This window comes from Mustelus asterias, chromosome 4 (genome assembly GCF_964213995.1).
Source record: "Mustelus asterias chromosome 4, sMusAst1.hap1.1, whole genome shotgun sequence".
NCBI classification, from domain to species: domain Eukaryota; kingdom Metazoa; phylum Chordata; class Chondrichthyes; order Carcharhiniformes; family Triakidae; genus Mustelus; species Mustelus asterias.
The window spans coordinates 72,080,337-72,104,089 of record NC_135804.1 but is presented as its reverse complement, the minus strand read 5'-3'; the positions used below and the strand labels follow the sequence as shown (position 1 = coordinate 72,104,089).

Below are 23,753 nucleotides of genomic sequence, written 5' to 3'. Positions count from 1 at the left end.
CTATTTCAGAGACATGGATAGAGCAGGGGCAGGAATGGATGCTGCAGGTCCCGGGGTTCAAATGTTTTAGTCGAAGTAGGGAAGGAGGTAGAAGAGGGGGAGGGGTAGCATTATTGGTCAGAGATTGTATCACAGTGTCAGAGAGGAGGTTTGATGAGGACTTATCTGTTGAGGTAGTATGGGCGGAGATTAGAAATAGGAGAGGAGAGGTCACCCTGTTGGGAGTCTTTTATAGACCTCCTAAAAGTTCTAGAGAGGTTGAGGAAAGGATTGCGGAGTCAATCCTGCTTAGGAGTGAAAGTAATAGGGCAATTGTTATGGGGGATTTTAACTTGACTAATATTGACTGGAATTGTTATAGCTCTAGCTCGTTAGAGGGGTCAGTTTTTGTTCAAAGCGTGCAGGAAGGTTTTTTGACTCAGTATGTAGACAGGCCAACTAGAGGTGAGGCTATATTGGATCTGGTGCTGGGAAATGAGCCAGACCAGGTGCTAGACTTGGAGGTTGGTGTGCATTTTGGTGATAGTGACCACAATTCGGTTACGTTCACCTTAGTGATGGAAAGGGATAGGCATGAACCTCGGGCCAGTGGTTTTAGCTGGGGGAAGGGTAATTATGAGGCTATTAGGAGAGAATTAGGAAACATAGGTTGGACTAGGAGATTACAGGGACTGGGAACGTCCGACATGTGGAGTTTTTTCAAGGAGCAGCTACTGCGAGTCTGTGATAGGTATGTCCCTGTCAGGCAAGGAGGAATTGGTAGGGCTAGGGAACCGTGGTGCACCAAAAAAGTTTCTTTGTTGGTTAAAAAGAAAAAGGAGGCTTATGTTCGGATGAGACGTGAGCACTCGGGTAGTGCACTAGAAAGCTTTAGATTGGCTAAGAGGGAGTTGAAGAGCGAGCTTAGAAGGGCTAAAAGGGGACATGAGAAGACTTTGGCGGATAGGGTTAAAGAGAATCCTAAGGCGTTCTATAGGTATGTCAAGAACAGAAGGTTGGTGAGGGCAAGTTTAGGGCCAGTTATAGATGGCAGAGGGAAGTTATGTGTGGAACCGGAGGAGATTGGTGAAGCATTGAACCAATATTTCTCTTCGGTGTTCACGCAAGGGGACATGAATATAGCTGAGGAGGACACTGGGTTGCAAGGGAGTAGAATAGACAGTATTACAGTTGATAAGGAGGATGTGCAGGATATTCTGGAGGGTCTGAAAATAGATAAATCCCCTGGTCCGGATGGGATTTATCCAAGGATTCTCTGGGAGGCAAGAGACGTGATTGCAGAGCCTCTGGCTCTGATCTTCAGGTCGTCGTTGGCCTCTGGTATAGTACCAGAAGATTGGAGGTTAGCGAATGTTGTCCCATTGTTTAAGAAGGGGAACAGAGACTTCCCCGGGAATTATAGACCGGTGAGTCTCACTTCTGTTGTCGGCAAGATGTTGGAAAAAATTATAAGGGATAGGATTTATAGTTATTTGGAGAGTAATGAATTGATAGGTGATAGTCAGCATGGTTTTGTGGCAGGTAGGTCGTGCCTTACTAACCTTATTGAGTTTTTTGAGAAAGTGACCAAGGAGGTGGATGGGGGCAAGGCAGTGGACGTGGTATATATGGATTTTAGTAAGGCGTTTGATAAGGTTCACCATGGTAGGCTTCTGCAGAAAATGCAGATGTATGGGATTGGGGGTGATCTAGGAAATTGGATCAGGAATTGGCTAGCGGATAGGAAACAGAGGGTGGTGGTTGATAGTAAATATTCATCATGGAGTGCGGTTACAAGTGGTGTACCTCAGGGATCTGTTTTGGGGCCACTGCTGTTTGTAATATTTATTAATGATCTGGATGAGGGTATAGTTGGGTGGATTAGCAAATTTGCTGATGACACCAAAGTCGGTGGTGTGGTAGACAGTGAGGAAGGGTGTCGTAGTTTGCAGGAAGACTTAGACAGGTTGCAAAGTTGGGCCGAGAGGTGGCGGATGGAGTTTAATGCGGAGAAGTGTGAGGTAATTCACTTTGGTAGGAATAACAGATGTGTTGAGTATAGGGCTAACGGGAGGACTTTGAATAGTGTGGAGGAGCAGAGGGATCTAGGTGTATGTGTGCATAGATCCCTGAAAGTTGGGAATCAAGTAGATAAGGTTGTTAAGAAGGCATATGGTGTCTTGGCGTTTATTGGTAGGGGGATTGAATTTAGGAGTCGTAGCGTTATGTTGCAACTGTACACAACTCTGGTGCGGCCGCACTTGGAGTACTGTGTGCAGTTCTGGTCCCCACATTACAGGAAGGATGTGGAGGCTTTGGAGAGGGTGCAGAGGAGGTTTACCAGGATGTTGCCTGGTATGGAGGGGAGATCCTATGAGGAGAGGCTGAGGGATTTGGGATTGTTTTCGCTGGAAAGGCGGCGGCTAAGAGGGGATCTTATTGAAACATATAAGATGATTAGAGGTTTAGATAGGGTGGATAGTGATAGCCTTTTTCCTCTGATGGAGAAATCCAGCACGAGGGGGCATGGCTTTAAATTGAGGGGGGGTAGTTATAGAACCGATGTCAGGGGTAGGTTCTTTACCCAGAGGGTGGTGAGGGATTGGAATGCCCTGCCAGCATCAGTAGTAAATGCGCCTAGTTTGGGGGCGTTTAAGAGATCCGTAGATAGGTTCATGGACGAAAAGAAATTGGTATAGGTTGGAGGGTCACAGTTTTTTTTTAACTGGTCGGTGCAACATCGTGGGCCGAAGGGCCTGTTCTGCGCTGTAATGTTCTATGTTCTATGTTCTATGTTCTATGATGCAAAGTATTCGTTTAGGATCTCACCTACTTCCTTTGGTTCTAAGCATAATTCCCCTCCTTTGTCCCTGAGAGGTCCGATTCTTTCCCTAACAACCCTCTTGTTCCTAACGTATGTATAAAATGCCTTAGGATTCTCCTTAATCCTGTCTGCCAAGGACATTTCTTGACCCCTTTTTGCCTCTCTAAGTCCCTGTTTGAGTTCTTTTCTACTTTCTCTGTATTCCTCCAGTGCCGATGGTAGTCATGATTCCAATTCAGAAATAAACCTGTTGGACTTTAAACTGGTGTTGTTAAACTTCTTACTGTGTTCCTCCAGTGCTCCATCTATTTTTAGCTGCCTGGACCTCATGTATGCCTCTTTTTTCTTTTTGATTAGATCCACAATTTCACTGGTTATCCACGGCTCTCGAATCCTACCTTTCCTATCCTTCCTCTTTACAGGCACATGCCTGTCCTGCAGTCCTATCAACTGCATGCCACATGCCAGATGTGGATTTACCCTCAAACAGCCTCTCCCAATCAACAGCCACCAAATCCTGCCTAATCCGGCTGTAGTAAGCCTTCCCCCAATTCAGCACCTTGCCCATAGGACAACACACAACTTTTTCCATTACGATCCTTAAGTTTACAGAATTGTGGTCACTGTTTGCCACATGTTCCCCTACTGCAACTTTGATGACCTGACCTGGGCGGCACGGTAGCACAGTGGTTAGCACTGCTGCTTCACAGCGCCAGGGTCCCGGGTTCGATTCCCGGCTCGGGTCACTGTCTGTGTGGAGTTTGCACATTCTCCTCGTGTCTGCGTGGGTTTCCTCCGGGTGCTCCGGTTTCCTCCCACAGTCCAAAGATGTGCGGGTTAGGTTGATTGGCCAGGTTAAAAATTGCCCCTTAGAATCCTGAGAGATGTAGGTTAGAGGGATTAACGGGTAAATATGTGGGGGTAGGGCCTGGGTGGGATTGTGGTCGGTGCAGACTCGATGGGCAGAATGGCCTCCTTCTGCACTGTAGGGTTTCTATGATTTCTATGACCGGGTTCATTCCCCAGTACTAGGTCCAGTATAGCCCCCTCTCTCGTTGGACTGTCAACATATTGTTCCAAAGAACCTTCCTGTACGCATTTTATAAATTCTTCCCTGTCCAGGCCCCCAGCCCTAAGTGATTTCCAGTCTATACCAGGGAAAGTAAAGTCTCCCACTACAACAACCCTATTTTTTCTACACCTGTCCAGAATCTCCTTACTCAACTTCCGTTCCTCAATCCGTTCCTCAACTTCCCGTGGGCTGTTGGGAGGCCTGTAGTATACCCCCAGCATAGTGACTGCGGCCTTCCTGTTTCTGAGCTCCACCCACAGTGACTCGTTACCTGACCCTCCCAAATTGTCTACCCTCGGATTTGTGAACAGGAGCTGCACATCATAATTCAAGCTGTGCACCTGGCGGAAGTAATACATCACCAGGGCACACCATTCAGGAGGGGGCTCAATGTAAAGGTATCGCTGAACAGTCTAAAGGCAGAAGATCACCATTTGGGTGCAAAGACACACCAGTGCCTGACCACCCTCCCCAAGTGGGAGATTCAGAACCGCAACAGGGACCCAGTGCAGTCTTTTGTCCCAGAAAAACTGTACGAGCGTTCTACGGATGTTTGCGATAGCATCGGAGCTAGGGGTCAAAGTGACCAGCCAGTACCGCAACATGGAAGCAATCAGTTGGTTTATGACAAGAATTTGAGCCCTGTAAGGCAGCACTTGGAGCACTCATGTCCAGCGATTCAAGCAAGTGGTGACCTTGGCCTCCAGTTCCTGCCAATAAAATCACATTCTTGCCAATGGTTTTCTAAGATGGCTTTAATTTAAAACCATGCAGAGAACAAATCAACCATGCATTGCCCAAAGGGCGTGCGACAATCAGTACCAGATTCATGCATTACAATGCAAGGTATTTAAAGACTGACAAATCCCCAGGGCCTGATGGAATCTATCCAAGGCTGCTCAGGGAGACGAGAGATGAAATCGCTGGGCCTCTGACGCAAATCTTTGTCTCGTCACTGGACGCAGGTGAGGTCCCAGAGGATTGGATGATAGCTAATGTGGTCCCGTTATTTAAGAAGGGTAGGAAGGATAACCTGGGTAATTATAGGCCGGTGAGCTTGACGTCTGTGGTGGGGACGTTGTTGGAGAAGATTCTTAGAGATAGGATGTATGCACATTTAGAAAGGAATAAACTCATTAACGGTCATGCCTCACTAACCTGGTGGGGTTTTTTGAAGAAGTGACCGAAATGGTTGATGAGGGAAGGGCCGTGGATGTCGTCTATATGGACTTTAGTAAAGCGTTTGACAAAGTCCCTCATGGTAGGCTGGTGAAAATGGTTGGATCTCATGGGATAAAGGGGGAGGTGGCTAGATGGGTGGAGAACTGGCTTGGTCACAGAAGACAGAGGGTGGTAGTGGAAGGGTCTTTTTCCGGCTGGAGGCCTGTGACTAGTGGTGTTCCGCAGGGCTCTGTATTGGGACCTCTGCTGTTTGTGATTTATATAAATGATCTGGAAGAAGGTGTAACTGGGGTGATCAGTAAGTTTGCGGACGACACAAAATTGGCAGGACTTGCAGATAGTGAGGAGCATTGTCAGAAGCTACAGAAGGATATAGATAGGCTGGAAATTTGGGCAAAGAAATGGCAGATGGAGTTCAATCCTGATGAATGCGAAGGTGATGCATTTTGGTAGAAATAATGTAGGGAGGAGCTATACGATAAATGGCAGAACCATAAAGGGTGTAGATACGCAGAGGGACCTGGATGTGCAAGTCCACAGATCCTTGAAAGTGACGTCACAGGTGGAGAAGGTGGTGAAGAAGGCATATGGCATGCTTGCCTTTATAGGACGGGGCATAGAGTATAAAAGTAGGGGTCTGATGTTGCAGATGTATAGAACGTTGGTTCGGCCGCATCTGGAATACTGCGCCCAGTTCTGGTCACCACACTACCAGAAGGATGTGGAGGCTTTGGAGAGAGTACAGAGGAGGTTTACCAGGATGTTGCCTGGTATGGAGGGGCTTAGTTATGAGGAGAGATTGGGTAAACTGGGGTTGTTCTCCCTGGAAAGACGGAGGATGAGGGGAGACTTAATAGAGGTGTATAAAATTATGAAAGGCATAGATAGGGTGAATGGTGGGAAACTTTTCCCCAGGTCGGTGGTGACGTTCACGAGGGGTCATAAGTTCAAGGTGAAGGGGGGGAGGTTTAACACAGACATCAGACGGACATATTTTACACAGAGGGTGGTGGGGGCCTGGAATGCGCTGCCAGGCAAGGTGGTGGAGGTGGACACACTGGGAACGTTTAAGACTTATCTAGACAGCCATATGAACGGAGTGGGAATGGAGGGATACAAAAGAATGGTCTAGTTTGGACCAGGGAGCGGCGCGGGCTTGGAGGGCCGAAGGGCCTGTTCCTGTGCTGTATTGTTCTTTGTTCTTTGTTCTTTGCAGATTACTATCTGAATGGCTGTAAATTGGGAGAGGGGAGTATGCACTGGGACCTGGGTGTCCTTGTGCACCAGTCGCTGATGGTGCAGCAGGCGGTAAAGAAGGCATATTGGCATGTTGGCCTTCATTGCGAGGGTTCCAGTACAGGAGCAGGGATGTGTTGTTGCAATTATACATGGGTGCAGATCAATTGAAACACCCATCTTGAACAGCCAGCCGCCAATGATTACATCCTGGATAGCCTGGCCTCCATGACCACTGGCATATCACATCCACACAGCTCATGCCCTGAAGGGTGGGGGATAACTATAGAACATAGAACAGTACAGCACAGAACAGGCCCTTCGGCCCACGATGTTGTGCCGAGCTTTATCTGAAACCAAGATCAAGCTATCCCACTCCCTATCATCCTGGTGTGCTCCATGTGCCTATCCAATAACCGCTTAAATGTTCCTAGAGTGTCTGACTCCACTATCACTGCAGGCAGTCCATTCCACACCCCAACCACTCTCTGCGTAAAGAACCTACCTCTGATATCCTTCCAGTTTTTTTTTAACTGGTCGGTGCAACATCGTGGGCCGAAGGGCCTGTTCTGCGCTGTAATGTTCTATGTTCTATGTTCTATGTTCTATGTATCTCCCACCACGAACCCTATAGTTATGCCCCCTTGTAATAGCTCCATCCACCCGAGGAAATAGTCTTTGAACGTTCACTCTATCTATCCCCTTCATCACTTTATAAACCTCTATTAAGTCTCCCCTCAGCCTCCTCCGCTCCAGAGAGAACAGCCCCAGCTCCCTCAACCTCTCCTCACAAGACCTACCCTCCAAACCAGGCAGCATCCTGGTAAATCGCCTCTGCACTCCTTCCAGCGCTTCCACATCCTTCCTATGGTGAGGCAACCAGAACTGCACACAATACTCCAAATGTGGTCTCACCAAGGTCCTGTACAGTTGCAGCATAACCCCACGGCTCCTAAACGCCAACCCCCTGTTAATAAAAGCTAACACACTATAGGCCTTCTTCACAGCTCTATCCACTTGAGTGGCAACCTTTAGAGATCTGTGGATATGGACCCCAAGATCTCTCTGTTCCTCCACAGTCTTCAGAACCCTACCTTTGACCCTGTAATCCACATTTAAATTAGTCCTACCATAATGAATCACCTCACATTTATCAGGGTTAAACTCCATTTGCCATTTTTCAGCCCAGCTTTGCATCCTATCTATGTCTCTCTGCAGCCTACAACAGCCCTCCACCTCATCCACCACTCCAACGATGACTGGCCTCGTTGTCCCCTCTGTGTCAGGTCCTCATGCCATCATGAAGCTCTTCACTGCCCCATTTTAGACTCCCCCACACTGCACATGTAGACTGAAGTTTCACCAGACCCCACTCTGCGACCTCGCAGTCACTCCCTGTGTTGACCCTATGGTTTCTCCAGCTCGCACCCATTTCTGGCTGCCACTCCAGAGAGGCTGTCTCTCTGATGAACCATCACCATCATAGAGTCATAGAATCATAGAGGTTTACAGCATGGAAACAGTCCCTTTGGCCCAACTTGTCCATGCCGCCCTTTTCTAAAAAACCCCAAAGCTAATCCCAATTGCCCACATTTGGCCCACATCCCTCTATACCCATCGTACCCATGTAACTATCGAAATGCTTCTTAAAAGACAAAATTGTTCCCGCCTCTACTACTAGCTCTGGCAGCTTGTTCCAGATACTCACCACCCTCTGTGTGAAAATATTGCCCCTCTGGACACTTTTGTATCTCTCCCCTCTCACCTTAAACCTATGCCCTCTAGTTTTAGACTCCCCTACCTTTGGGAAAATATATTGACTATCCAGCTGATCTATGCCCCTCATTATTTTATAGACCTCTATAAGATCATCCCTCAGCCTCCTACGCTCCAGAGAAAAAAGTCCCACTCTATCCAGCCTCTCTTTATAACCCAAACCATCGCTTAAACCCCAGCAAGGGTGACCCGAGAATCAGCAATTTAACACCAAGCACCAGACACTTTGAAGACCAAGAGATCCATAATAATGAAGACCTGCTTAGGCCCGCAAGCAGCAAAACCCCATGATGTCATGCCTGTGCAGAAAGAATATTTAAAGAGGCTGGAAGTCCCGGTGGGACGACTCAATAATTATATGTTAATATATTAATTAGAATGAGGTTCCTGACCTTCCTGGGGCAGGGAACTGTTACGTTACAGGTGAGAGGTGTGGAAAATCATGAAATGAGATCTCACCAACGAGAATATCATTTCCTGAATCTCGTGGGTTTTGTGCCGTTTACATTGATAGCGGACTTGGGCTCACATTTCCTGCCCACATTTCTGTAATCACTATCAGATCATGCATATGAGGAGCAATTCTTCTGGCTGGGCCAGGAGACATCAGCAGGACTCATGACTGGCATCCGGGCGATTAGGAGTCTCCCAACCATGTATTTTTACATAATCAGCCTCGCACTGGAAATCAGCACAAAGCTGATTACCATATGGCATTTGACATTTCCACATCATTAGGTATAGATAGGGTGAACAGTGGGAAGCTTTTTCCCAGGTCGGAGGTGACGATCACGAGGGGTCACGGGCTCAAGGTGAGAGGGGCAAAGTATAACTCAGATATCAGAGGGACGTTTTTTACACAGAGGGTGGTGGGGGCCTGGAATGCGCTGCCAAGTAGGGTGGTGGAGGCAGGCACGCTGACATCGTTTAAGACTTACCTGGATAGTCACATGAGCAGCCTGGGAATGGAGGGATACAAACGATTGGTCTAGTTGGACCAAGGAGCGGCACAGGCTTGGAGGGCCGAAGGGCCTGTTTCCTGTGCTGTACTGTTCTTTGTTCTTTGTTCTTTATTAGCGAGCCCGGGATGATATTCTCCAGGCTTGCTAATGTCTCCCTTCCTGCCGGGGGAAGTTCCCACCAGCAGGGATTAAAGCTGGTCCCCATAAAAGGAGAACAACTTTAATTGATGCCCCCCCAAGGAGGTCCGAGGCGGGGGTGGGTACCCCTGGCCTGACACCCTGGCAGTGCCCACTGAGCACTGAGCAGTGCCAAGGCCAGGGGTACCCTCCTGCCCCAGGGTAGAGGATGGGGCCTGAAGGGGTTTGGCCTACTGGGGGAGGGGCCGATTGGTGATGGTGGGGATGGACCCTCTGCACACTCTGCATTAGGGATCGGTGGAGCTGGGAGGGAGGAGGCAATTCGGGGTGGACATGGGGAGGGGGTTATCAGGCTGGCCATGTGGAGGTCGGGCCTGCCATGAAGGGGGAGGGAGTTGAGGCTGGCCATGGGGTGTTGGAAATCGGGGCTGGCCCGAGAGGGGATGGGGGTGTCAGGAAATATGGAGATCGGTTGGGGGGGGCGGTGGGGGGGGAGGGGTTGCCACAGAGGTCAGTGATCAGTGTGGGAAGAGGTGGTCATGGAAGCAGGCCATTGGGGTGTCCGGGGGTCCTGGCAAACCATTCAGGAGGCCGGCAATGGGAAGGGCCAGTGTGCATGTGCCGATCTCCCCACTGACAGATTGCCGCATGCGCACTGGTCGCCTCAGCGCCCTGATTCCCGCCTCTTAGGATGTGGATGGTATGGAATTCAGGAAGAGAGACTGCAAGGTTCCTGAGCAAATTGACATAGGGAAGGACAAAGTATTAAAGGTGTTGGCAGGCTTAAAAGTGGACAAATATCCAGGTCCAGATGAATTGTGTCCCAGACTGCTGTGGGACGCAAAAGAGGCTCTGACCCAAATTTTTAATTCCCCTCTGGCAAGGGAAGAGGTCATGATGTGGAGATGCCACATCATGACTACCATCGACACCACAAACTGCCGGCTCCAAGTGGAGAGGATCTCCAAGAAGATTGCGCATATTGATACAAGGGAAGAGGTCCCAGAGGACATCAGAAATGTTCTTTCTGAATCTACCCTGTCTAATCCAGTGTCAGGGGGATTAGCAGGGTAAATAAGGATTACGGGAGTTGGGCCTGGGTGGGATTGTGGTTGGTACAGACTCGATGGGCTGAATAGACTCCTTCTGTACTGTAGGGATTCTATGATGCTGTGATAAGATCAAAACTGCACACAATAATCCAGGTGTGGCTTTACCAACACCTTATACAATTGAAGTAAAGCAATCCTATTCTTATACTCAAATCCTCTTGCTATGAAGGCCAACATACCATTTGCCTTCTTTAGTACTTGCAGTACCTGCACACTTACTTTCAGCAACTGATGCACGATGACAACGAGACCTCGCTGAATCTCCAACTCTCTCAATTTTCACCTATTTAAATAATAATCTGCCCTCCTCTTTTTGCTACTGAACTGCATAACCTCATATTTATTCACATTATACTGCATCTGCCATGCATATGCCACTCTCTCAGCCTGTCTAAATCACGCTGAAGCATCTCTGCATCCTCCTCACAGCTCATCCTCACACACAACTTTGTACCATCTGCACATTTGCAGATAATGCATTTAGTTCTCTCATCCAAGTCATTAATATAAATGTGAACAGTTGGGGTCCTAGCACAGATCCCTGCAGTACCACACTAGTCATTGCCTGCTAATTGGAAAAATATCTATTATTCTCTTTGCTTCCTGTCTGCTAACCAGCTTTCTATCCACCTCAAGGTGCTACCCGCAATCCTATGTGCTTTAACTTTACATAGTAGACATAGTAAAAAGGGCTGCAGGGAAAAGCCTGGGAACTACAGGCCAGTTAGCCTCACATCTGTGGTGGGTAAGTTGTTGGAAGGTATTTTGAGAGACAGGATCTACAGGCATTTAGAGACATAAGGACTGATTAGGAACAGACAGCATGGCTTTGTGAGTTTTTTGAAGGTAGATGAGGGCAGTGCAGTTGATGTTGTCTATATGGACTTTAGCAAGGCCTTTGACAAGGTACCGCATGGTAGGTTGTTGCATAAGGTTAAATCTCACGGGATCCAGGGTGAGGTAGCTAAATGGATGCAAAGTACACTTGATGACAGAAGCCAGAGGGTGGTTGGAGAGGGTTGGTTTTCAAACTGGAGGCCTGTGACCAGCGGTGTGCCTCAGGGATCGGTGCTGGGTCCATGTTATTTGTTATTTATTTTAATGATTTGGATGAGAATATAGGAGGCATGATTAGTAAGTTTGCAGATGGCACCAAGATTGGTGGCATAGTGGACAGTGAAGAAGGTTATCTTGGATTGCAACAGGATCTTGATCAATTGGGCCAGTGGGCTGATGAATCGCAGATGGAGTTTAATTTAGATAAATGCGAGGTGATGCATTTTGGTAGATTGAACCAGGGCAGGACTTACTCAGTTAATGGTAGGGCGTTGAGGAGAGTTACAGAACAAAGAGATCTAGGGGTACAGGTTCATAACTCCTTGAAAGTGGAGTCACAGGTGGACAGAATGGTGAAGAAGGCATTCAGCATGCTTGGTTTCATTAGTCAGAACATTGAATACAGGAGTTGGGACGTCTTGTTGAAGTTGTACAAGGCATTGGTAAGGCCACACTTGGAACACTGTGTACAGTTCTGGTCACCCTATTATAGAAAGGATATTATTAAACTAGAAAGAGTGCAGAAAATATTTATTAGGATGCTACCGGGACTTGATGGTTTGAGTTATAAGGAGAGGCTGGATAGGCTGGAACTTTTTTCTCTGGAACATAGGAGGCTGAGGGGTGATCTTATAGAGGTCTATAAAATAATGAGGGGCATAGATCAGCTAGATAGTCACTATCTTTTCCCAAAGGTAGGGAAGTCTAAAACTGGAAGGCATAGGTTTAAGGTGAGAGGGGAGAGATACAAAAGGGTCCAGAGGGGTAATTTTTTCACACAGAAGGTGGTGAGTGTTTGGAACAAGCTGCCAGAGGTAGCAGTAGAGGCGGGTATAATGTTGACTTTTAAAAAGCATTTAGACAGTTATATGGGTCACATTGGTATAGAGGGATATGGGCCAAATGCGGGCAATTGGGACTAACTTAGGGGTTTTAAAAAAAGGGCGTAATGCACAAGTTGGGCCGAAGGGCCTGTTTCCATGCTGTAAACTCTATGACTCTATGACTTTATTAGTAGATTGTTATGTGAGACCTTGTCAAAAGCCTTCTGAAAATCTAAATAAAGCACAAGTTCTCCCTGGTCCGCTCAACCAGTTACATCCTCAAAGAATTCCAATAAATTTGTCAAGCATGATTTCCCTTTCGAAATTCATGCTGTGCTGCGAAATCCTTGATAATAGATTCAGTTAACGTCCCTACTACTGACGTTAGGCTCACTGGTAATTGTTTCCCTGTTTTCTCTCTACCTCCCTTTTTGAATAATGGGCGTACATTGGCGACCCTCCAATCTGTAGGAACCATTCCAGTGTCCAAAGAATTTTGGAAAATGACCACCAAATTATCTACTATTTCTAGGGCCACTTCCTTAAGTACTCTGGAATGATGATTATTTAGTCCTGGAGATTTATCCACCTTCGGCACGGTAGCACAGTGGTTAGCACTGCTGCTTCACAGCTCCAAGGTCCCGGGTTCGATTCCCGGCTCGGGTCACTGTCTGTGTGGAGTTTGCACATTCTCCTCGTGTCTGCGTGGGTTTCCTCCGGGTGCTCCGGTTTCCTCCCACAGTCCAAAGATGTGCGGGTTAGGTTGATTGGCCAGGTTAAAAAAAAAAAAAAAAAATTGTCCCTTAGAGTCCTGGGATGCGTAGGTTAGAGGGATTAGCGGGTAAAATGTGTGGGGGTAGGGCCTGGGTGGGATTGTGGTCGGTGCAGACTCGATGGGCCGAATGGCCTCCTTCTGCACTGTAGGGTTTCTATGTTTCTATGTTTCAATCCCATTAAATACCCTTAAACCATTTCTCTACCAATACTGATTTCCTTCAGCTCCTCACTGAAACTTATGTTTCTCAGAACTTCCAGTACATTATTTATGTCTTCCTTTGTAAAGGCAGAAGCAAATTATGAATTTAGTTCCTCAGCCATTTCTTTGTTCCCCGTTATGAATTCTCCCATTTCTGACTGTAAGAGGCCGACATTCGTTTTTGTCAATCTTTTTCTTTTCACATACCAGTAGAAACCTTTGCAGTCAGTTTTTGTGTTCCTTAAATGCTTGCTATTGCCTGTCCACTGTCCTTCCTTTCAGCAATGTTGTTCAGTAATGTTAGTTGGTAATCTGGTTGTGACAGAACCCTTGGGGATGAGTGATCATAATCTGATAGAATTCTTTATCGAGGTGGATAATGATGTAACTGATTCTGAGATCAGGGTCCTGAATCTCAATAAAGGTAACTATGATGGTATGAAACATAATTTGACTATGATGGACTGGGAAACATTACTGAAAGGAAAGACGGTGTACAGGCAATGGCAGGTATTTAAGGGGCAAATAGGTGAACTCCAGAAGTTGTTTATTCCTATTTGGTGCAAAAATGGAAAGGGAACTGTGGCCAAACCATGATTTGCAAGGGAAATAGAAATCATAGAAACCCTACAGTACAGAAAGAGGCCATTTGGCCCATCGAGTCTGCACCGACCACAATCCCACCCAGGCCCTACCCCCATATCCCTACATATTTACCCGCTAATCCCTCTAACCTACGCATCTCAGGACACTAAGGAGCAAATTTTAGCATGGCCAATCAACCTAACCCGCACATCTTTGGACTGTGGGAGGAAACTGGAACACCCAGAGGAAACCCACGCAGACACGACGGGAGCTGTGAAGCAGCAGTGCTAACCACTGTGCTACCGTGCCGTAGATCCATTGGTGGTCATTTTCCAAAATTCTTTGAACTCTGGACTGATTCCTACAGATTGGAGAGTAGCTAATGGAAGCCTGCTATTCCAAAAGGGAAGTAGAGAGAAAACAGGGAACTATAGACCAGTGAGCCTAACGTCAGTACTGGGGAAGTTGCTAGAGTTCATTATCAAGGATTTCATAGTTTAGCGTTTGGAAAACAATGGTGTAATCAGACAAAGTCAACATGGATTTACAAAGGGGAAATCTTGTTTGATGAACCTATTGGAATTATTTGAGGGTGTAACTAGTAGAATTGACCAAGGAAAACTGGTAGGTGTGGTTTATTTAAACTTTCAGAAGGCTTTCGACAAGGTCTCACATAGCAGACTACTCTGCAAAGTTAAAGGGCATGGGATTTCAGGTAATGTCTTGAGATGGATGGAAAGTTGGTTAGCAGAAAGGAAGCAAAGAGTTGGTTCAAATGGGTCTTTTTCCAATTAGCAGGCAATGACCAGTGTGATACCGCAGGGATCTGTGCTAGGACCCCATCTATTCACATTTATATTAATGATTTGGATAAGAGAACTAAATGTATTATCTGCAAATGTGCAGATTGTACAAAGTTGGGTGGAAGGGTGAGTTGTGAGGAGCATGCAGGGATGCTTCAGTGTGATTTGGATGGGCTGAATGAGTGGGCATACGCATGGCAGATGCAGTATAATGTGGATACATGTGAGGTTATCCATTCAGTAGCAAAAATAGGAAAGCAGATTATTACTTGAATGGGTGTAAATTGAGAGAAGTGGATACTCAGAGAGATCTTGGTGTCCTCGTGCATCAGTCGCTAAAACTAAACATGCAAGTACAGCAGACAATAAAGAAGACAAATGATATATTGGTCTTCGCAGCAAGGGGATTTGAGTATAGATATAGGGATGTTTTACTGCAATTGTACAGGGCCTTGGTGAGGCCACACCTGGAGTATTGTGTGCAGTTTTGGTGTCGTTATCTGAGGAAGGATATCCTAGCTATTGAGAGAGTTTACCAGGCTGATTCCTGGGACGGCAGGCCTGTCATATGAGGAGGGACTAAGTCGGTTAGGATTGTATTAATTGGAATTTAGAAGAGCGAGAGGGGATCTCTCAGAGACTTATAAAATTCTAACAGGATTAGACAGGTTCGATTCAGAAAGAATGTTCCCAATGTTAGAGAGTCCACAGCTAGTGGTCAAGTTTAAGGATAAGGGGGCAAACATTTTAGCACTTAGCTGAGGAGAAATTGAGTGGTGAACCTGTGGAATTCACTATGACAGAAAGTAGTTGATGCTAAAACATTGTGCGATTTAAAGAAGAAATTAGATATCGGTCTTGGGGCTAAAGGGATCAAGGGATATGGGGAGAAGATGGGCAAAGGATATTGATTTTGATGATCAGCCATGATCAAAATGAATGGCGGAGCAGTTTCAAAAGGCCAAATGGTCTACTCATAGAATTATAGAATCCCTACAGTGCAGAAGGAGGCCATTCAGCCCATCAAGTCTGCATTGACCACAACCCCACCCATGCTCTATTCATGTAACCCTACTAATCCCCCCTGACACTAGGATCAATTTACCATGGCCAATCAACCTAACTCACACATGTTTGGACCCCTAATTCTATTTTCTATGTTTCTATGTTAATCCTTCCTCATTGCACAATATCCAGTCAAATATGGCCATTCGCTTGTTGGTTCCTCAATGTATTGTAGCCCAATCCATCACGCAAACCAGCCTCCCATCCATTGACTCTGTCTACACTTCCCGCTGCCTCGGCAAAGCAGCCAGCATAATTAAGGACCCAACGCACCCCGGACATTCTCCTTCCACCTTCTTCCATCGGGATAAAGATACAAAAGTCTGAGGTCACGTACCAACCGACTCAGGAACAGCTTCTTCCCTGCTGCTGTCAGACTTTTGAATGGACTTACCTTGCATTAAATTGATCTTTCTCGACACCCTTGCTATGATTGTAACACTACAGCCTGCACTCTCTCATTTCCTTCTCTATGAATAGTATGTTTTGTCTGTAAAGCGTGCAAGAAACAATACTTTTTATTGTATGCTAATACATGTGACAATAAATCAAATCAAATCAAAAATCAAATCAATGTATTGGTTCAGAAAACCATCATTCCAGAAATTCCTCCTCTATTGTACTGTAACTAATTCAACTCTGCCAATCCATATGCAAATTCAAGTCACCCATAATCACAGATGTTCCTTTGTCACATGCATCTCTGATTTCCTTCCTAAACTACAGTTCTGCTTTTTAATTTAGTGCCTAGCTCCTAATACTTTCTATGCCGAACTTCTTTTCTAATCTTACCGACATCATTAGTGGATCATGACCACTGGATTGTTCCCATTGCAAATTCTCCTCCAACCTTGAGCACATATCCTGTACCTAGGAGCGGCACGGTGGCACAGTGGTTAGCACTGCTGCCTCACAGCGCCAGGGACCCGGGTTCAATTCTGACCTCGGATGACTGTCTGTGTGGAGTTTGCACGTTCTCCCCGTGTCTGCATAGGTTTCTTCCGGGTGCTCCAGTTTCCTCCCACAGTCCAAAGATGTGCGGGTTAGGTTGATTGGCCATGCTAAATTGACCTTAGTGTCAGGGGAATTAACAGAGTAAGTATGTGGAGTTACGGGAATAGGGCCTGGGTGGGATTGTGGTCGGTGCAGATTCAATGGGCTGAATGGCCTCCGACTGCACTGTAGCGATTCTGTGACGCATTGGGCAGGCAACAGAGCCATCTGGACTCATACTCTTGAATGCAAAGAGCAATATCTAACCCCCTGACTATACTTTCCCTTATCACTACCATATTCCTCTTCAATACCCCTAGTTGAATACTTCACCATGGTGCCATAGCCAATCTGCTCATCCACACAGGCAACAAACACTTTGTACCTGTTGAACAAAGCCATTACTACATGCTGAGTACTCTTACCTGCCTGACTGGCAGTCACCTCCTCCTATCCCTGACTGTTGACTGATGTTCTGGCTAATCTAAGGGGAGTGACTATCTCCTGGAAAGAAGTATCTGGGTAACTGTCCCCCTCTCTGATGCTTCACAGTGTCCGCAGCTCAGCCTCCAGCTCAGAAACTTGGAGCTGCATTTGCCGAAGACAACTTATTGTTTGGGATTACAGTGCATTCCACACATTCCAACACACTGCAGTCACAGCACACCATCAGCCCTGTCATTTCTTTCACTGAGTCAGGCTTGAAAGTTTCAGGAATACAATTTTATTTTAACGAAGCTTCGTGGAGAAAAGGCACTAACAAGCAGCAAACCTTCTCTCACTGAGACAATAGGAGCGGTCCATCTTTATACCCTTTACACAATAGATGGACCGGACATCTAGCCATTATCACATCGTTGTAATCAAGTAGGTGATCGATCGTTAATACATCTTTATGGACAAATACAGACAGATACAGACATAAGCATGTTAACATCACATTGTTCTATGAATGGATACATTTCCTACGTCAGTGACCATCAATGGTTTTAGTTTCGGTCTATTCATATCGTAATTTACAGTAATTGGTTTTCCTGCAGTTATGTATTCCCGATCCCACCTGTAGCTAATCTCTTTACCCAACCCTATTGTCTTTATCCTAAAGAGTGCCTCAAGCCCTGGCTGGCTTCCTGCAGGATTTGATTCCTGCATGTTTAACTTTGAATAGCTGTCTGTCCTTTATGTTTTAATCTCAGGTGTCTGTCTGTACTAAAAGTCAGTGCCTGTTTAATGTCTCTTTCCCAGGTGACTGTTGATGTGCCAGGCAGTTATTATTTTTTAAGGGTACTCATCTGTATATTTTTTCCCACTTCACTGTCCAAGTGTATCCATTCGATTGTCAATCAGTGAATCAGAAATTTGTATCTCGTTGTACCTCTTCTGAAACAGATATCTGTATAGCTAATATATCCACTTTGAGAAATTAGTAAAAGCAACTCAACAAATTTCTTCGAAAAATAAAATATTAAATATTCAAACAATGTGCCAACAAGAATTTGAAGTTGCCACTGACATAAAACTGACATTCCATTATAGAATTTGCTAGGCCTGCAATCCATTGATTTCTCATGAAATCATTCAATTTCTACAGTTCCACATCACTTCTAAGTCTTTTGACCAAGATCAAACATGAGAGCAGTATAATACTGTTTGTGTCAATTTGGATCTGGTATGTCCCTTTTCTGGGGACCATGAATTGAATTGATATTTGATGCAAGGCGATGCTTGCCCATCCACTCCATACATTGGCTCAGTAACTCTGAGAAAGGGGCAATTTTAAAAAATAACTCTAACTAGTTAAAGGATATCCCCATGTTACAGACTATGTTTTGCCACCAGGCAAGTTTGAACTAGATTTTCACACAAGATTAAAAAAGAAAGAATTTCTCCTTATCTTCCAAACAGTTTTTATCCTCATAGAAAGTTCTTGTAGGTGGGTGCCAGCCAGGCTAAACTGCCGACCCCTTACCTCCCTCTTCCCCTTTAAGGCATTTCTTAAAACCTACTTCTGTGTGCAAAAATTTGATCACACCTCCAAATGTTTCCTTAGGTGACCTGGTATCAAATTTTGTTTGATCATGTTCTACAAAGTGTCTTGAGATACTTTCCTATATTCAAGCTGCTTTATAAATTTGTTGCTATAAAGTATCACAGGCTTTTTAATCTCTTCTGAACCTTTCCCCATTGTTATTTCTGAATAGGGACTATAAAATGCAATGATAGTATGATTAATCATGAAACATTTTTACTATTGACAGATAACTACAAACCAGGCCACTGAAGGAATTGACCCAAGTGTTGAGATCACTGTACCCATGGAAGTGAAGAATGGGGTGGACTCTCCTATATTCAATGTTGTCTTTACAGTGTACAAAGTACCGACTTGGTTTCTGGTAATTCTATCTACATAAATTGATTGCTGTCGTTTGTCGTGCAGGCTCAGAGTCGAATGACCGACTCCTGCATCTATTTTCTATGTTTCTATATTTGTATTGGGGATGAAATGGTGAGGTAGAATTCCTCTAAATATTTGTCCTTGAGCCTGACATCTTGCAACACACAAAGGTTACGTTAGAAACGAGGAGATTTGAGTACCATTTCAAAACAGGTGGGAGCAGCTCAACAGCTTCAATGAAATGCAAAATTGCAGAGGTGGAAAATGGGGACTTCATCTGATGCCATCAGCTTCTCATTAGTTGGATGAGGTTAAAATTGCATCCAAGCTAATTCAGGGGGAATGTCAGATTGAAGACCTGTGTGGCTGAGGAAGTTCCAGAGATAAGGCTTGGTGTCAGCAGTGAGATTGAGTGTCTTGGGCGAGAGGAAGATTTCAACAGGATGGTTCAATAGGCAGATAAATGGCGGATGGAATTTAACCCTGAAAAGTGTGAGGTGATACACTTTGGAAGGGGTAATTTGACAAGGAAGTGAATGGCATGACACTAGGAATTTCTATGGAACAAAGTGTGTCTGTCCATAGATCTCTGAAGGGCATGTTAGTAGGGTGGTGAAAGAGGCATATGGGATGCTTGCCTTTATCAAGCGAGGCATAGATTACAAAAGTAGGGAAGTCATGTTGGAATTGTATAGAACTTTGGTGAGGCCTCAGCTAGAGTACTGTGTCAATTTTGGTCACCACATTATAAGATGCGATTGCACTGGAGGGGCTGCAGAGGAAATTAATCAGAATGCTGCCTTGGATGGAACATTTAAGCTATGAAGAGAGATTGCGTCAGCTTGGGTTGTTTTTGTTGGAGCAGGGAAGACTGAGGGGTGACCTGATTGAGGTGTACAAAATTATGAGAGTCATGGACAGAGTGGATAAGGAGCAGCTGTTCCACTCAGTTGAAGGGTCAGCCATGGGGGAACACAAGTTCAAGGTGAGGGGCAGGAGGGTTGGGGCGATGTGACAAAAAACTGTTTTATCCAACGGGTGGTGACGGTCAGGAATGCGCTGCCTGGGAGGGTAGTAGAGGTGAATTGCCTCACAAACTTTAAACTTGGCACATCATAACATTCAAGGCTATGGGCCAAGTGCTGGTAAATGGGATTAGATGGGAAGTCAGGTTTTCACATGTTTTGGTGAAAACCTGATGGACTGAGGGCCTCTTTTGCACTGTGTGCATCTATGATTTTATGCTTCTAAGGATGACTAAGGCCACAAAGAAATTTGATATGAGGATGAGAAATTTCAGTTGAATTTGTTCAAGAAAAAATGACAATATAGATCAGTGACCACAGTGAATGATGATATATGAGGCTTGGAGCAGGCTTAGATGAGTCTGCATGTGATAATACTGTTAGACATGCACTACACAATTGTGAGCAAGTCCTTTCTTTGTTGAGTGTGCAATGTGAAATTTTACTCATACAGCTGTTGATTTTAGAGAGTGAAGAGTATTGGGATGAACAAGGAGGCCAATGGGTAAATATTTGATTTTTTACTTTACTGTCCTGGACATATCATTATACTTTTTACAATACTGGTCCAGAAGATGAGAAAGTCGTTGCTCATTGGTAGTGTTACCTCCCTACATGTAGCACAGGTTTCCTCCCATGGACAGGCAGCAGGAAGCTGGCTCTCCTCAGTTCAAGTTCCTGAGAGTGTAGAAATCTCTGAAAGTGACAAAGTGAAAAAAGTTTCCATTTGCTGTGTCCTTGTCTCTTCTGCTGGCATTGCACAGTGGAAGAATCTCTTGAAAGGTCAGAGAAAAACACACAGAATTAATCAAGTTCAAGCACCTGATGGGGATCTTGTTGACCAGAACACATTCCAACCTAATCTGATGCTGTCTAGGCTGACTGTTGTAATGTTCAGTCACACGCCAACACAGTAGAATTTGTATTTATGACTCTTCAAAATGATCCATCAATTGCTGGAACATTGATGTCTGCAGTGTATTTGATGACCCATTGGATGCTTCAGCTTGAGGAAGAAGCTCAAAACAAAGTCAAATATCAAGGCGTGGGAATCCACAGCCTTTTGGGAAAAGAGTTGTATTTGCCATTGCAGAGTTTACCAAACTTTTCCAGCCACAGAACCAGCCATAGAGTGGATTCTCAGAGGCTTTTACCCAGGGCTGAAATGGTTGCCACAAGAGGTCACAGGTTTAGGGTGCCGGGGAGTAGGTACAGAGGGTAAGTTAGGGGTAAGTTTTTCACTCAGAGGGTGGTGGGTGCGTGGAATCGGCTGCCGGTAGTGGTGGTGGAGGCGGATTCGATAGGGTCTTTTAAGAGACTTTTGGATAAGTTCATGGAAGTCAGTAAGATAGAGGGTTATAGGTAAGCCTAGTAGGTAGGGACATGTTCGGCGCAACTTGTGGGCCGAAGGGCCTGTTTGTGCTGTAGCTTTTCTATGTTCTAGAACCCTTTTGACCTCCCTAGAGTACTGTTGGAACTCTTGAGAAATATTCTTATTGTGTTGAAGAGACAAAGCACAAAAAATGATTGTTTTTGCACAATAGATACAAACATACAAAAACCTAATTTATGGAAGTCTTTTTTGTTTCTTAAATCTTTCATTGACAATAGTCATTTGTCCATTTTTAATGGGAGTGTAATATCTTGGAAAGAGTGGCGACAACCAAGTGGAGTAATAAAAAGAACAATTTATTAACAAGAATACAGAAAGGGAGAAAGATGCTTTCGATTACTTCCACTTCCACCAGACTACCTGGGAGAGCCCACGATCAGTTCCATGATTCACACACTTCAGTCTGATTGACCAAACAGATCACCTGACCCTCCAAAATCTCACTCCTTAAAGGAGCTTGCTACTACATTTTTCTGCGCTTAATTCTCTTATTAACACATAACAAAAGTTAAACTATTTACAATATAACAACATAAATGAATTCCTTGGCACTGTCCATTATAAAGTTGGTCTGTCAGGGGATTTCCTTTCCTTCTGGGAACGACACAGCTCTCACAGGTGCTTCAACAGCTGGGGTTGGACTTTCAGAAATCGGATTTCCCTCTTGTGAAGATGCATCAGCGCAGATCCCTTCTCCAGTTCCCACGACTTGACCCCTCCCTCAGGCTGGCTTGTTTCCATATTGATATTTCAACCACAAGATCGGAACATAGGAGTGTAGGAATTAGGAGCAGAAGTAGGCCATTTTGCCTTTTGAGCCTGCTCCACCATTCATTCAGATCATGGCTGATCTCTTCCTAGTCCCAAATTCACCTCCCTAAGATCATCACTGGCTGGCATACTCCGATTGTGCCACTGGTTCTCTATGTGACTCCTTTCTTCTCAAGTGATCTAGATGCTTGTTCAGTCTTTTACCTTGAACTTCTACTTCATATGATACATGGTCTGTCCTGGCCATGACAACACCTGGGACCCAACACTGACCAGTGCCAAAATGTTTAGCATATAATAGATCTTCCACTTTGAATGTTCTCTCAGCATTCTCTCAGAATCATAATATTTCTTTTGCACACTCTGGTTTGCCTCCACCTGCTCTACCAAATTTGGAACCACTGGGTCCAACCTGGTTTGAATATGCCTACCTATCAGCAACTCAGCAGGAGTTACTCTGGTGATCATGTGGCACGTCATTCTATAAATAATAAGAAAATTAATCACTTTGGTCTGTAGGGATGTTGGTGGTTGTTTTTTCATGGGTGATTTTAAGTTTGCACAGCCCTCTCAGCCAGTCCATTTAAGGAGGGGTGGTAAAGTGTGGTACATTTATGCTTAATGCCATTTGTTGTCCCATTGTCCAAAACCATCACCTCTGGTAAACCGTGGGTGGCAAAGGTCTGTCTTAATTTTCCCAAAAAGTTGCAAAAGAAGTTGTGGACTTCATTTCATAGATGTCCAACCATTTTGAGTGTGTGTCCACGATAAATAGGAACATTGTGCCCGAAAATGGACCCACAAAATCAATGTGGAGTCTTACCTATGGCCTCTCCCAAGGGTGCATTGGGGCTGCTAGTGGTAACTTTTGTTGAACCTGGCACTTACTGTACTGTTTAACCATACTTTCTACGTCTGAGTCTAACTCGGGCCAACATTTTCATCTTGAACATCCCTGGGTGGGCGTTGTGTCAAGCTTCCTGTCAAGTGTAGGGACAACTACCCCACTCCCCACAGAAGGACAACATGTTTGAAGCTCAATTCATCCTTCCTTGTTGCCATGATGTGGAGATGCCGTGGGCATGGTAAGAAGTCTCACAACACCAGGTTAACTTCTAACAGGTTTATTTGGTATCTCACCTGATTATTTGGCCCACTCACCTGATGAAGGAGCAGCACTCCAAAAGCTGGTGATACCAAATAAACCTGTTGGACTTTAATCTGGTGTTGTGAGACTTCTTACTGTTCTTCCTCGTTGGAAAAAGTTAGTTGGTCAGACATTCTATCATTATGTCAGCCATGAAGAACCATAGCCAGGAGCCTCCTGGTCCGCTGTTCGATTAGGGCAGCGGGCTAGGAGACATAAGCAGGATGCCAGTCATGAGGTTTTTTAGCACAATCAGCTGCGCGCCGGAAATTGGCGATATTCTCCCCCGGCGCCGGGAGTGGTTCCCACCAGCGTGATTTACAACTGCTCCTCCAGCCGGGGCTGGTCACGGGGGTGAGGGGGTTGATTGGGACTGGTTCGGGAGCTGGGGGGGTCAGGGCTAGCTCAGAGTGGGGGAAGGGGGGTCCGGTAGGCCTGA

The 23,753-nt window shown here is 45.4% G+C and overlaps 1 protein-coding gene across 2 annotated transcripts in view; it reads left to right on the top strand.

Moving 5' to 3' along the window:
* LOC144492776 (adhesion G-protein coupled receptor G6-like) overlaps nucleotides 1–23,753 on the top strand; it is a 374,363-nt gene that overhangs the window by 161,865 nt on the left and 188,745 nt on the right. For both annotated transcript variants that reach the window (XM_078211194.1, XM_078211193.1), the window contains one exon: nucleotides 18,842–18,976. In XM_078211194.1, the coding sequence (XP_078067320.1) occupies nucleotides 18,842–18,976 (135 nt within the window). The remainder of the gene's footprint in view (nucleotides 1–18,841; nucleotides 18,977–23,753) is intronic.